This window comes from Strongylocentrotus purpuratus, unplaced genomic scaffold, assembly GCF_000002235.5.
Source record: "Strongylocentrotus purpuratus isolate Spur 01 unplaced genomic scaffold, Spur_5.0 spur5_scaffold_19, whole genome shotgun sequence".
NCBI lineage: Eukaryota > Metazoa > Echinodermata > Echinoidea > Camarodonta > Strongylocentrotidae > Strongylocentrotus > Strongylocentrotus purpuratus.
In genome coordinates, this window is record NW_022145604.1 from 1,593,215 (window position 1) to 1,606,362 (window position 13,148).

General features: G+C 35.8%; 1 protein-coding gene across 1 annotated transcript; it reads left to right on the forward strand.

Moving 5' to 3' along the window:
* The first annotated feature begins 5,153 nt into the window (after positions 1 to 5,153).
* Positions 5,154 to 6,176, forward strand: LOC115926164 (beta-1 adrenergic receptor-like). The gene has a single exon (XM_030990702.1). It carries the CDS (start codon positions 5,154 to 5,156, stop codon positions 6,174 to 6,176), a length of 1,023 nt encoding a protein of 340 aa, XP_030846562.1.
* The last annotated feature ends 6,972 nt before the right edge of the window (positions 6,177 to 13,148 follow it).

Below are 13,148 nucleotides of genomic sequence, written 5' to 3' on the forward strand. Positions count from 1 at the left end.
ACCGGGTCATCCATGTAGGGATCAGACAATTCAGTAGTCAAGGGGTTAAAGGTAAAGACCAGTTATGGTCATGCGATTGCATTGTAAAAGAAACGTTGTGGAATCGATCAGAAAAGGTTGATCATCTAGCATCTAGCATCTGCAAGGTTCTGGAATCATCAAAATGATAAGAAATTTGGCCCATTCTTCGTAAAGTTACAAGCACTATACACAGAAAGATGTATATGGGACTACCCTATATCTCTCACAGACCATGAGAGAAACAAATTTACCAAATATATGAATTAGTAGGCCGTTCCCAGGCAAATTTTTTATCATCATGTATTAGTCAAAACATATTCTTTCACATAATTGGAAATGAGAGCTTCCATTTCATTTTTTGAAATTGGGGCGTTTCCAATACTGGTCTTTACCTTTAATCTGAAATATTAAGGTGTCTGCTCGGGGAGAGTGGGACATATTGTTCGGACTAGCGTGTGTGTCTACTGTTGCTACTGCGATTCGTTGGCAAATTCGATTTGAGATAAAAGCTTGTTCCCTATAAAAAAAAATGATATCCATCATAAAGTATACTTCCTGTATATGTGCATGAATCGTTTTCATAGTAGTTAAAGGCAATACAAAGTTTTGGGAATTTTGAAAATTGGGTGGATAGTGATTCTTCACATTTTTGATATATTTTGATGCCCCTGTGGATTTTTTATAAGCACTAGAAAATTTAGCCCCTAAAACACTTCTGCTTTTGAGAAAAATTAAAATATAAAAATTAACCGGTGCTCTCGGTAAATTTTGATAAATTTCAAATAGTACCTACGGCCGTACAATGGTAGCTGCGACTATGAAAATCTCAGAATATGTAGTTGTGATATATAATTTCCAAACGGGAGTAGTTAATCGGTCGATTTTAGTCAAGAAATATTGTTTTATAGCTTGATTAATATCTTGACCTTGTGAGGGAGCTATACAACATAAACAAATTATTATTTACATTTTCATAACGTTTGACTATTATTGTATGATCGCATATGCTTCCAATTTGTTCATTTGAACCAAATTCATGACACCATAAAACTTTGTATTACCTTTAATTTGGTGAAGACCAATCTTTTGGGGTTGTGTGATTGATATAAACCCAACCAATTCAGCCTTAACACAATTGGATAACATACATTTTTTCGGTAAGAATGAATCATCGTAGTCGTGTTCTTGAACAGGCAGGAATTCGTATATGAGAGTTTTAGGACATTTGTTCTTTCCTTTTGGACTTGGAGTCATGATCCACCATTAGAAGATGAAGCACATTTATTTGGTTAACCATAATGTGACACCCTAAAGTACGTAAATGGTTATTTGGGACGTATACATATAAGCATATCCGTGCTGTAACGTTGTTTATTACATGTTTTAGTCATTTGCTAAATAAACCTTGCCGTTTAGATTTCTTAGATTGACACAAAGGCTTTTTTGGAAAGTGCAATAAATTTGATTAAAACTTGAATTGTAAATCGTGGTTTGGTGTTGCGTCCTAATGAACTTTATAACTGAATGCATGTAATCGCACAACAAACTTCGTTAGAACACACATACATCCAGACTCATACACACACCCAAAGAGAGAGAAAGAAAGAAAGAAAGAGAGAGAGAGAGAGAGAGAGGATATAGACCGAGAGAGAGGGAGAGAGAGAGAGAGAGAGAGAGAGAGAGAGGGGGGCAGAGAGAGAGAGAGAGAGATGGGATAGAGAGAGATAGACAGAGGGAGAGAGACTGAGAGAGAGAGAGAGAGAGAGAGAGAGAGAGAGAGGATAGAGAGAGAGAAAGGGAGAGAGAGAGAAAGAACAAAAGAGAAAAAAAGAGATAGGCTAGAGGGGGAGAGAGAAAGAGAGAGAGAGAGAGAAAGAGAAAAAGAGAGAGAATAGAATGAGAGAGAGTGTGTGTGAGAGAGACTGAGAAAATATGATAAACCGTAATAATAAGCGGAAACCTAATCGAATGCTTTGAGATAAAAAGATTTAATGTCATACAATGAGGAAAATAAATGTAATTAGGAGATGTGCCTGCAGAAAAATTATTCTTAAAAGGGTCATTGTTGTGTACCAACAACCCTTCCGTCAATAAGGGATGCCTATATTTTAAGGACAATTGCGCCTGTAAGTAACAATCGTGTGACCGTGTAGAGAAGCACAAATGTGTACACATTTTAGTAGAACTGAAAAGCACTTTATAACTTTTCCATTTATATTTTGTTTGTGTTCTGTCTTGAGAAGTTCTTTCTTGCCGTATATTTTTCGCAAAGTTATGTGCCCCCCCCCCTCATTTTACAGAATCCTAGACCTGTTCTTACCTGCGATGCACTTTTGTTTAGCCAATATCTTCCTACTATTTGATTATGTTTGTCAAACTTTTTTCTAAATTTTCAGCTAAGGATTTTGTAAAATAAACCTTGATTTAAAATTTGTCATTGTCATTGCTATGAGCTTTTAAGCCCATGAAGCCGACATTGAACTCATTTTCAGCTCACTAAGTCTTTGTGTATACACAAAAGATTCACCATATTTACAGTTTGTCCTTCCCATTGTATAAATATAGTATTGTCAAAGTCAATTTTATTCGACCTTTTAAGCACTTAAAGATGGCAATATCCCCTTTCTAACTCAGTGCATTATTAAAGCGATAATTACTAAAAGGAGATTCGAGTCACGCAATCCATTATGACATTTCGAGAGATGTCGTGCATTGTGTAGCATCATTATACGTTTCTAAAGGGGGTATCTCACTGAGCGGCGAAAGCTTGCGAACGTTGCGAAGGTTCGAAAAAGGTTGCAAGAAAGTACGCAAACAGTTTTCATTGTCGCACACAGTTTTCTCGTCGCAAACTGTGCGAATTTCTTTTTCCGCAAACAGTTGCAAACGTTTGCAAAACAGTCGTAAGCGTTTGCAAAACAGTCGTAAGCCGTTGCAAACGGTTGTAAGACGGTGTCGCTGAAGTTCTAGTTGATTCGCCAATGCTAGAGACCCTGTTACCATATGGTTCCTATATAAAATTGACCCATTGAGTACCAGGAGTTAGCAAAAGGTCCCAAACATTCACAAATAGTGGCAAAGGATTGGCAAATAGGTGCTAATCTACGTTAAAAAAAAAACTGTCGCTAACATTTGCCATATTGCTCCGATTGTCTCATTTTCGCTCGCGTGAACATTGCCAGCACAAACCACTGACCTCTACCTCCTGAACGGATCATCGCCCATTCCCATTCACGATACGTTACGTACTAAAAGGCTGTATTGTCTGACCGTTCATGAATATTCATGTTTTTGCTAAACTCGGCAAAATGTTTGCTTTTACTAAATGGAAAAATTACGGTGGGGGGGTTGGATGAAATGGACAAAACGAAATAGGCAGAAGTGATCTATGATAATTCATGCTTTTTATGTTTCGTGTGCTCGACCTATAATCTTCAAATCGCTTGGTAAACTGAGTCCAAAGTTAGACTTGTTTCACATGTGTATTATAGGCAATGACGAGCTTGCAACCTATTTTGAAAAATTACGGTGGGTGAACTTTCAAAAGTCAATGAGACATGAGGGCTCCAATGAAAGAGCTAGTGATAACGTACGTCGGGGTGGATGTGCTTTTCGTTTAAACAAAAAATGAATTTTTAACGATTTAAAAAAAAAAACGTCCATAGGCTAACATGTTAGGCTGCTGAATCTGACCATGCTCTGACGATAGGTGGCGTTGTGAAATGAGACTAAACGGAGCCATATGCTTACAGTCGCTAATAGTCCCCAGCTGCATTTCGCAAAAACTTTCGCAAACACTCGCTCAAATATTGCTAATTGTCGCTAAACATCGCTAAAGGTCGCTGATTTTCGCCAACATTCGTCAGAAAAATTGCCGAATCCAAATTCGCAACGTTCGTGAGCATTCGCCGATCAGTGAGATACCCCCTTTAAGATACGTAATTTATTTGACCGGTGTACACAAGGTTCTTTATATGCATGTCCACAATTCAAAAACATTTATCTCTCTCTCTCTCTCTCTCTCTCTCCCTGTTATTATTGTATTTGTAAATTCTTCTCCATCATCCTCTCTCTCTCTCTCTGACTCTAGTCTAAAGACCTCGGTCATCAGTATACTACATGTATGTTTCTCACCACATCACGTCATATAATAAAAAGAACACTTATATTTGATTTATCTTCATTCAATTAATATCATCGCATATTTATTATCTTATTGGACTATGTATCGTATTTCTACATATTAAATGGTTATAAATTATGTCCTGCTTTGGCAAATCCATTGTCCTGGGCCATGTATGATATATTGTGATATATCTCTGTATAATTACGATTCATTTGTACCGACGTCTATTTTTATCATGAAATACATAAACTAAAACTGTGTTTAAGCGGTTATTGGTGATTAGCAAAGAATGCCTGACCTATTGAAATAAAGTTTTGAGCCTTTGGTGCTTAATACTAGAAACTACATTATCTCCAGCCTAAAACTGGCGTCAATTTAGAAAAAAAGGTTTTGAAAAACAATCCTACCTTATCCGTCATTTACCTTTCGTTGTTACTGTAAAAACCTTGAACTGTTATTAATGGCTATCTTCCTAAGTACCTATTTTATCTCGAGTTCATGACATCTTACACGATTGGATAATTTGAAAGCGTGCTTGATAGCGTGCCGCTTATCGACCGTGATAGTGGTTAAGCCATCAATGATACTAACTCGCATATTTGATTTTGTTTAATTGCACTCTTTACGTTCCGAGTTAAAAGTGATCTGTCATGACACATAGCGGATGAAGCCTTTTAGTCGCTGCTGTATCCATTCAAAGCAATAACGACGATAGCTCTCGTCTTGTTATTCACCATTTACATAGCATTATATTCAGCTGTCGACGCTAGAACCGATACTGTCATCTCGATTAATTCACAAAAAGAAAATAAGCCGATGTAGTATCATCCCCGTAAACAATTCTGGAGGGAAACACATTTTGTTGATGCTGTTGCATTCTTTGCTTCTAAATTAAACTGAATGTCACCGAATAAACAAGCAGGTATCTGACATACAACATTATCACTGCAGTATTAGGCAAGTGAATTTGTTGGATTTGTCGCTGGTACACCGAGGCTCGATCAACATGCAGAATACTACAGGAGACTTTCCTGATGAAGTTGATACAGGAGTATCCGAGGTGGTCCTGAGGACGATCTACGGCTTCCTAGGGACCGTAGGGATCATCGGGAATGGTCTGGTCCTCGTAGTCATGATTTGGACACGTGAGCTTCGAACCGTCACCAATCTTTTCATCGTGAACCAGTCCGTGATCGACATGGTGACTTCAGTCCTCCTCTTGGCATCGTATGTGGCACCGCGTCCATCTCTCCCGTCGCAGGAATGGGCCGCGGTGTTCGTCTGTTCGGTATGGAACTCGGGATACGTCTTCTGGGGGACGTTGATCACCTCGACGTTTAACCTCGTCATGGTTACCGTAGAGCGGTACTTCGCGGTTGTGCACCCCATTAGCTACCGCAGGATGTTCAGTTACAGCCGCGCTTCGGCTATGGTCTGCATACCCTGGCTGTTGGGGTTCGGATACGAGACCTACTGGGCGGCTGTGAATAGGTACTCTGACGGTCAATGCATCATTCAGTATGATAGCTTTTTCGTACAAGCTTTCCTAGGTGTTATCTCCTGTACGATCCAGTTCATCATTCCGCTAGCTATCATGGCCTTTGTTTATATCAGCATCGCAAAGGCACTTCGGCAACGGGTGGAGGATATCCCGACTTGTCCCCCGGACCCTAACCGCTCGGGCAACCCAGATCAACCAACACAGCAAACAAACTACCGCATAAAAGCCCGAAAGAATGTCATCAAAACCCTTCTAGTGGTCAGCATTACCTACGCTATCTGTTTGACGCCCAATACGCTTATCTATCTCTATTTCAATTTAGGAGGAGAGCTCAATTTTGATGGACACTTGTTCTACTTTACTGTTTACCTCGCTTTTATGAACATGTGTGTAAATCCGTTCATTTATACTTTCAAGTACCACAAGTTCCAGAGGGGCTTGAGGAAATTGTTCGGGGTTAAACGATGCGGTGTTAATAAGTTCAAGGATAACTCGGTGACTGCTGCAACAGTTTCTGGAGGCATGTGAATTGTGTAGAAGAAGACAAAATCTGTATATACGTAGTATAAAACTTTCCAACTAGTGATCTGTTGGCCTATACAAAAGTCATGTGCAACTTGTAAATGTTCCTACTTTCTCTCCCATTATTGCTATATAGCTGATTGTTTCAGGAACAGAACTCACAACTCATTAGCAAATAATGGGCTGGTGGATAAAGATTATGATCAGCATTTTTTTTAAACAGGAAAATATTGGCTAAATTTCATAGGGAATGTCCGCAGTGTGTGATCTCGTACAAAAGAACAATACCATACATACCGATATGGAAAGAAATACAAGGGAAAATTATAATTATTCTTTATTGTCATGGTATCTGATATTGGAAAATGAGCAGACTGACGCAATGTTCTTACGCCTAACTTCAGCACTTGATAACATAATATGTTTTATATTCTTACGCCCAACTTTAGCACCTCCTAATATATTAATTATTTATTGGAAATATACGTTTACATTACATAATACAGTAATACAACAGGATAATAGGACTTTAGGAAGGAGCTTAATAATAGTTTCCATTTATGTCTTTCTTTCTTCCTCATCTTCTTTTATTTCGTGTGTTTAACTCAATGTGAATAGCGACGGTGATGCTGTAGTATGTCTGTATTTAAAATAAGCCATATAATTAAAGAAAACCATCTCGCCAGGCCATTAAATCAAATTTTAATTCGCAACGTCCGATCTGATTTCATTTTCTTGTGTGTTTTGTAATGACATCATTTTGTGCGCTTTTTCACTCGTATACTATACTGCATATTGATATAAAACAATATATTAGTGTCATAATATTCAACTCAATTCATTTCAATTCAATGTATTTATTATTCCAATATTTTTTGTTAACATGGATATTTGTTTCGCTCACATGTAAATTAAAGGGTCTGATATAGTTTATTAATAACAGAAATAGGTTACCAATCAAGGATACATTTTGATGATGACGAAATAACAATCGAGCATTGTATTAATTTTTTTTCCCGTTTGGTAATGACTTGTTTCTTTTTCTTAAATTACATAATTTAGCTGTCATTATGCATAGTAAAGGGATAGTTGAGATATGTTGCAGAGGGCGCTACACAAAATAATTTTGTTGTGAGATAATGAAAAACTGAGTGTCAAATTTGAAAGAACATATTAATATTTAAATGACAAAATCATCTTTGTTTGATCAAAATCGGTTTAGAGACGGCTGAAATATAACGATTTTTAATACTTGTGTACCACCACAAATATTACATTTTTTGGAATTTTTTTTAAAAAACCGTTGAAAAATACGAAATAACGCCTTTTACGTCGTATTTCAGCCAATGCCGATGTTGGCTTTTTTGTTGGCATTTTCGTATTGCTTATTAGCCGGCTCATGTATTGTTATTTTTAATTAAATAATTAATTAACGGTCACCGTGTTTTTTTTTAAAGTGGAGCTGAATTGGTATGATCGTATTGGCTAAATGTTAAACATTTTGGGGTCTAAAATTACCTTCATAGCAATTTTAGGTTCTTAAAGAGCACTATAAATGTCATAGATAACAATAAGAGCAATAACCATGCACTTTGAAGGCATTTGCGGTCTGAAAACAGAACTCAACTATCCCTTTAATAAATTGACACAATATGTACGACTATACAAATGGAAAATTCAGCTCTAAATTGAAATGAGATATATTCTAAATAAATCTGATAAACGAGAAAATGAAAATACTGAAATATATATTTATGAGCAAATGATTACCGTGATAATGATTATAAGTAAACCTGTCATATGACTTTCTTAAATAACCTTTCTATTTGTCCCATGTAATTAATTTTCATCAAATTACTCAAATTAGTGTTGCAATCAAATATTAAGAATAAATTATAATTCCATTTTAATATTTCTTCATGATTCTCCGTAATTTATATCTATGGTTTATATGACAGAGACTCATTTTCTCGGCATTCATATACATACGTAAATTTTATCCTTGTACGTCATACTGGAGGAGAAAGTAAAGGAAAGTACAAATTACAAAAGTGATATTACATTTCTCCACCCCAAACCAGATAACGTAGACAGTTGCAGTGTCGCAATCAATTACGAAAAATACATTCCAATGCCCTTTTGATATAACACGGTCGAATAATGCATTCACCTATATATCTTTAAAATTAGGTCATTTCATGGTCAGTTTATAAGGGTCTCTGCTGACCTGTTAATTTCATGTTCATACTGAATATTTAATAGTATATTCTGAAATAAATGCAATTACAGAAGGAGGAACCTTGACATGAGAAAAAATCAACATGTTGACTGAAAATAGTGGATGCGTGACGTAAAGATGATCAAGAAGATTTTAAGAAGAAAAAAAACTGTTCTTTTCTAACGTTCCATTGGTCTCAATTTCATTCAAAGAGCTTTCGTCTAACCTTTGCGAACTGTATGAAGAAAGGAGAAAAGAGTGAACGATCATAAATCGTGAAATGCAAGGATTGCATAATTCACCTAAAATGTGCAAGGAATAAAAAAATATCTAGTAGTAGAGTATTTTCGACATCTCATTATTTCGTATTTGAATAAGGACAGCATACACAGTGAGACGCTTTTTGACTTCATGAAGTACGGGCAAGACATATTTTTTGTTTAATAAAGAGATACTCCTCTATCATATTGTGTATGACGTTATAAAGTGAATTATAATAAATACTAACGATTATTTATTGTTCTTAACTTCCAGAGTAATCTTTCTGTTCATTCTTTATAAATTAAGCTAAAGTAACATTCAATACAGGCGACTACGTTCACCATGTTGTCAATAAGTTACAGTTCCATGCTGAAGGCAAATACTTTTAATAAAGTTAACCTAAATTTGAAGAGAAGAATATTCGGAATTTGCATTATTATTTACAAAACCTTTTTGTACAGCCCTTTCCTTTCTCTCAATCCCAAACGCATAACCATTTCTGTTGTTAAAGGTAATCCAAAGTTTTGGTATGGGGTCATTTGGTTCAAATGAACATATTTGAAACATATGTGAGCCTACAATATTCAGTGATCTTTGTCGCGGTTGAAATCGAGTCTAAAGTTATAAAATTGTCAATAATAAACTCTTTATGTTGTATAGCTCCCTCTCAAGGTCAAGATATTAATTAAGCTATAAAACAATGTTTCTTGACTAAAATCGACCGATTTGCTATTTCCGTTTGGAAATTATATATCAGAACTACATATTCTGTGATTTTCATGGTCGCAGCTACCATTGTACGGTCGTAGGCGCTCTTTGAAATTTATCAAAATTTATTGGGAGCACCGGTAAATTTTTATATTCAATTTTTTTCTCAAGAGCAAAAGTGTTTTATGGGCTAAATTTTTTAGTGCCCTTGATACATCCACATGGGCATCCAAATATATAAAAATTGTTAAGAATCACTATCCACCCAATTTTCGAAATTTCCCAAAACTTTGTATTACCTTTAAGATGCGTGAGATATTATACCGGCTCAAATTTATCTCCTCCAGGATTTGATACCAGACTGTACATGTGTCATATGTGGACGAAATAGAGTAGGCATAAGTGATTGATGTTTAATATTTTTATGTTAAATAGTGTCTAATATCGTTATGGCAACCTGTCCCAATCTTGTTTCTCTCATCAATCACTCATCATGTACTCCCGTGAATTTCCATTTTTATCTCCATGATTTCTTCGTTGCATTATTCATGTCCACCACGCTTATGTATATAACGCAACATATGTGGGCGTGTATGTCTTGTGCGTTTGTGTGTTTAACTCATAGCCTGCCATAAGCTATTGTTAAGGTGCCACGTACACGCTAGCAAGCTATTGCTCCTCTGCTTCTTGCATGATTGCACGCAAATGTAATAGCAGTTATTGTTCATGCCCATTGGACTGTGCCTAGTGTTTTGCACGCGCTATTCATAGAACCATCGCGTTAATAGGATTATCTCCAAAACAATCTGGCACAGGGGGATTAAGGGCTTGGCACGTGGGGATTAGCCCTGTGGCAGGATAAGAGTTAACCGCGAATCAGATGGCTCTTTTAACAAGTAAATGAAATATGTACAGAAGCAATCGCATCACACAGAGCCTGAACACTTTCATTTTCCCAGAAGGCACTCGCTCTAATCATCGAATTTTATTATTATCAATAGCAAATGTTATTATGTATTAATTTATTAATTTAATAAAGCATCAGTGCTTAAGAATTAATCCATAAATTTGTGTGATTGTATACTTATTTTATAATTCAAATATTCAAGTGGAATATTATTTATGTTCAATGGTATCGAATAAAGATTATGAACGGGAAAAAATGGTAATGACGAAATTTTCGTTGCTGTATGCGATTTGTTTAATTTAGCTTATAATTGATTACCATTACCTTTCATGTCTGTACCTTTCCTATCGCACTTTTGTATACATGTGTATGTATCATGTATTTCATCTTTTGCTCAAGCTGCGCCTTGAGCATTTGACTGTCAAGTGGATTTGGCGCCTTATAAATCTTATGTATTATTATTATTATTATTATTATTATTATTATTATTATTATTATTATTCCAGCCCACTGCTTAATTTTACTTTGCACATAATTACTTTCGCGACAGATATTGATCTTTTGAATCGTTCTTCATGTTATCTCAGCCAACCACAATATAGAATCATGCACATCGTCAATTAGAGATCAAGGCATTCAAGAGAAAGTAATCTAATGTCATTCTGAATGATTCGGATTGCAGTAAAAAGAAACATTGGATCAGCAAATAACCCAGGCGCGCTTGGAATCACGTTTGTGTAGTCTCAACAAACAGTGTTGGTGACTTGTTCGATATATATTTATCTTAATAATCTTGCTACCCAGCTAAATGTAATTAGTTATTCTACATTTTCAAATAAAAATCGTTTGGGAAAAATTCATTTGTAATAACAGATTAGGTATATTAGACAGCCAGTGTGTATTTATGTTTTTTATCTGCGAAATAATATTTCATCATGACTAGTAATTTAAATATGTTAGCAAGCATAAAGACTAATATGAATGTTGATAATGAACGCATAATACTAATATTCTCTCCCCTAACACGCCTATTTGAAACTTACCCTCACAATCTGGTTCAGCCGTCTCCCCAAATCGACAGCAATAATACTTCGTGCACTTCTCATTGCCTTTGCCGATGAAAGAAAAAATGTAAAGAGGAACATGATTTGTAAGGAATTAAAGAAAGTTTTGATTTTTTCATTTCCTAAAAAACATGGGTTTGGGCATTACAGTAAGAGTATGTCATAAATAAAATATGCAGATTGCTGAAAAATCATGTTGGGTTTTACATCATTAAATTTAGCAGTGATGATAACTTTGCTAATAATGTTAATCTTCATAAAAAACCTCGATTTGATTGGCTGAGTGATGTTGCCATGGTCGTTAATATTGATGACAAAGCTACCATCAGTAGTAAGTTTATGTAGTGGGGGCCCTGTAATTCTTTTTCATATAAATGTATGCAGGATATCTCAAAAACCCTATATTTCGTTTAGAAAGTTCAATGTAAATTTATCTTTGATAAACTGCAAAAAACGCCTATTTATCGAAATATACGTCCATAGCCTTCAGTAAATGTACCTCTGACTTTGAATGAGTGAATATTTTGATTATAAAACAATCGAAGCGCTTTATGAAAAAAATTTCCAGTGCATTTAATGAATTAAAAATGACACATGAACATCGTTCAACCGCATGAATATTATACATCAATAGGACGATAGAAAATAGGACGTTATAAACCATGATGGTAATGTGTTTCCATGACGGCGGATATATTTACTTACAAGCTATCATTCACACTCATACTCGTCTCCATTTCCCAACAGCTGCTGCTGTGGAAGTTCATTTAAATTATACCCTACTTACCGTTGGTTTTGATGCATTTATTTGTATTGTAGCAGTTGGGTTTAGCATCGTGCAATGGGTGCCACACAACCAGCCATCCTGTGACATGAGCATATTAAACATTTATTCATATTAGGTCTATTTAAATTACGGTCCAAGACAGTGATGTTACCATGGTTACAATCGAAGGTGTTACAGAAACCACGCTAAAATGGCATCGCTGTTTATCTCACCGCACACCATACCATCTGACATCAATCCTACTTTGGAATCATTTGCCATCGAATTGAATTGAATTGAATTGAATTGATTTATTGTCCAAAACAAATGGAAATTCGTTGTTCACTGGTACAGGCAAAGAGATTCGATCATACACGTATGTCCTCCGTAGGAGGACTAGAGGGCCAACTAAAATCGTGACCTTTGACATTTCATAGGTTTTGCATTGGATGCATTATGGGGGTTTTGTCCGATTTGAACGACGGTTTTGGAGGGTCAATGAATATTCATGAGCAATGACGTAAAAAATACGCCAATTACTGTTTGTTGATTAGCCATCGACAAAATGTTTTATGTATTAGGTCATGCATAAAACATTTTTTGCATTCCCAGAATTCCCTACGATTTGAGCAAGAAAATGACGAAAAATGGCGGTTGTATGAACTGCGACTTTGAAGTTTGTCAATTACGAACAAGGACACACTTTTCTTTTAAGTGAATTTCTATTATAATAGAAGTTTGTCAAGTACATCTCAGTGAAGCAGAAAATCTTCAGGCGAACATTGACATCGGAGTGATACGCTATGATATCAAGAAAAGTAAGTAAAGATCCATTTTGTGTGAAGGTCTCTGAAATAATTGTGATGTGTTCGTCATTGCAGTGAGGGGCTCTCCGCATTGTCACAACGTATTATTCCCTATCCCATCCCTTTCTTTTGTCTTACCAAAGAATATTAACTGATTGAATTAACTCTAATTTAAGTCGTCGACGGTAATATTTTTAGAAATAATCAGGAGTTTACCGTAGGTTATTTCATTACAGCACATCTCATAA

Excerpts from the sequence above, each read along its gene's own strand:
- LOC115926164 (XM_030990702.1), top strand. The coding sequence starts at position 5,154 with ATGCAGAATACTACAGGAGACTTTCCTGATGAAGTTGATACAGGAGTA.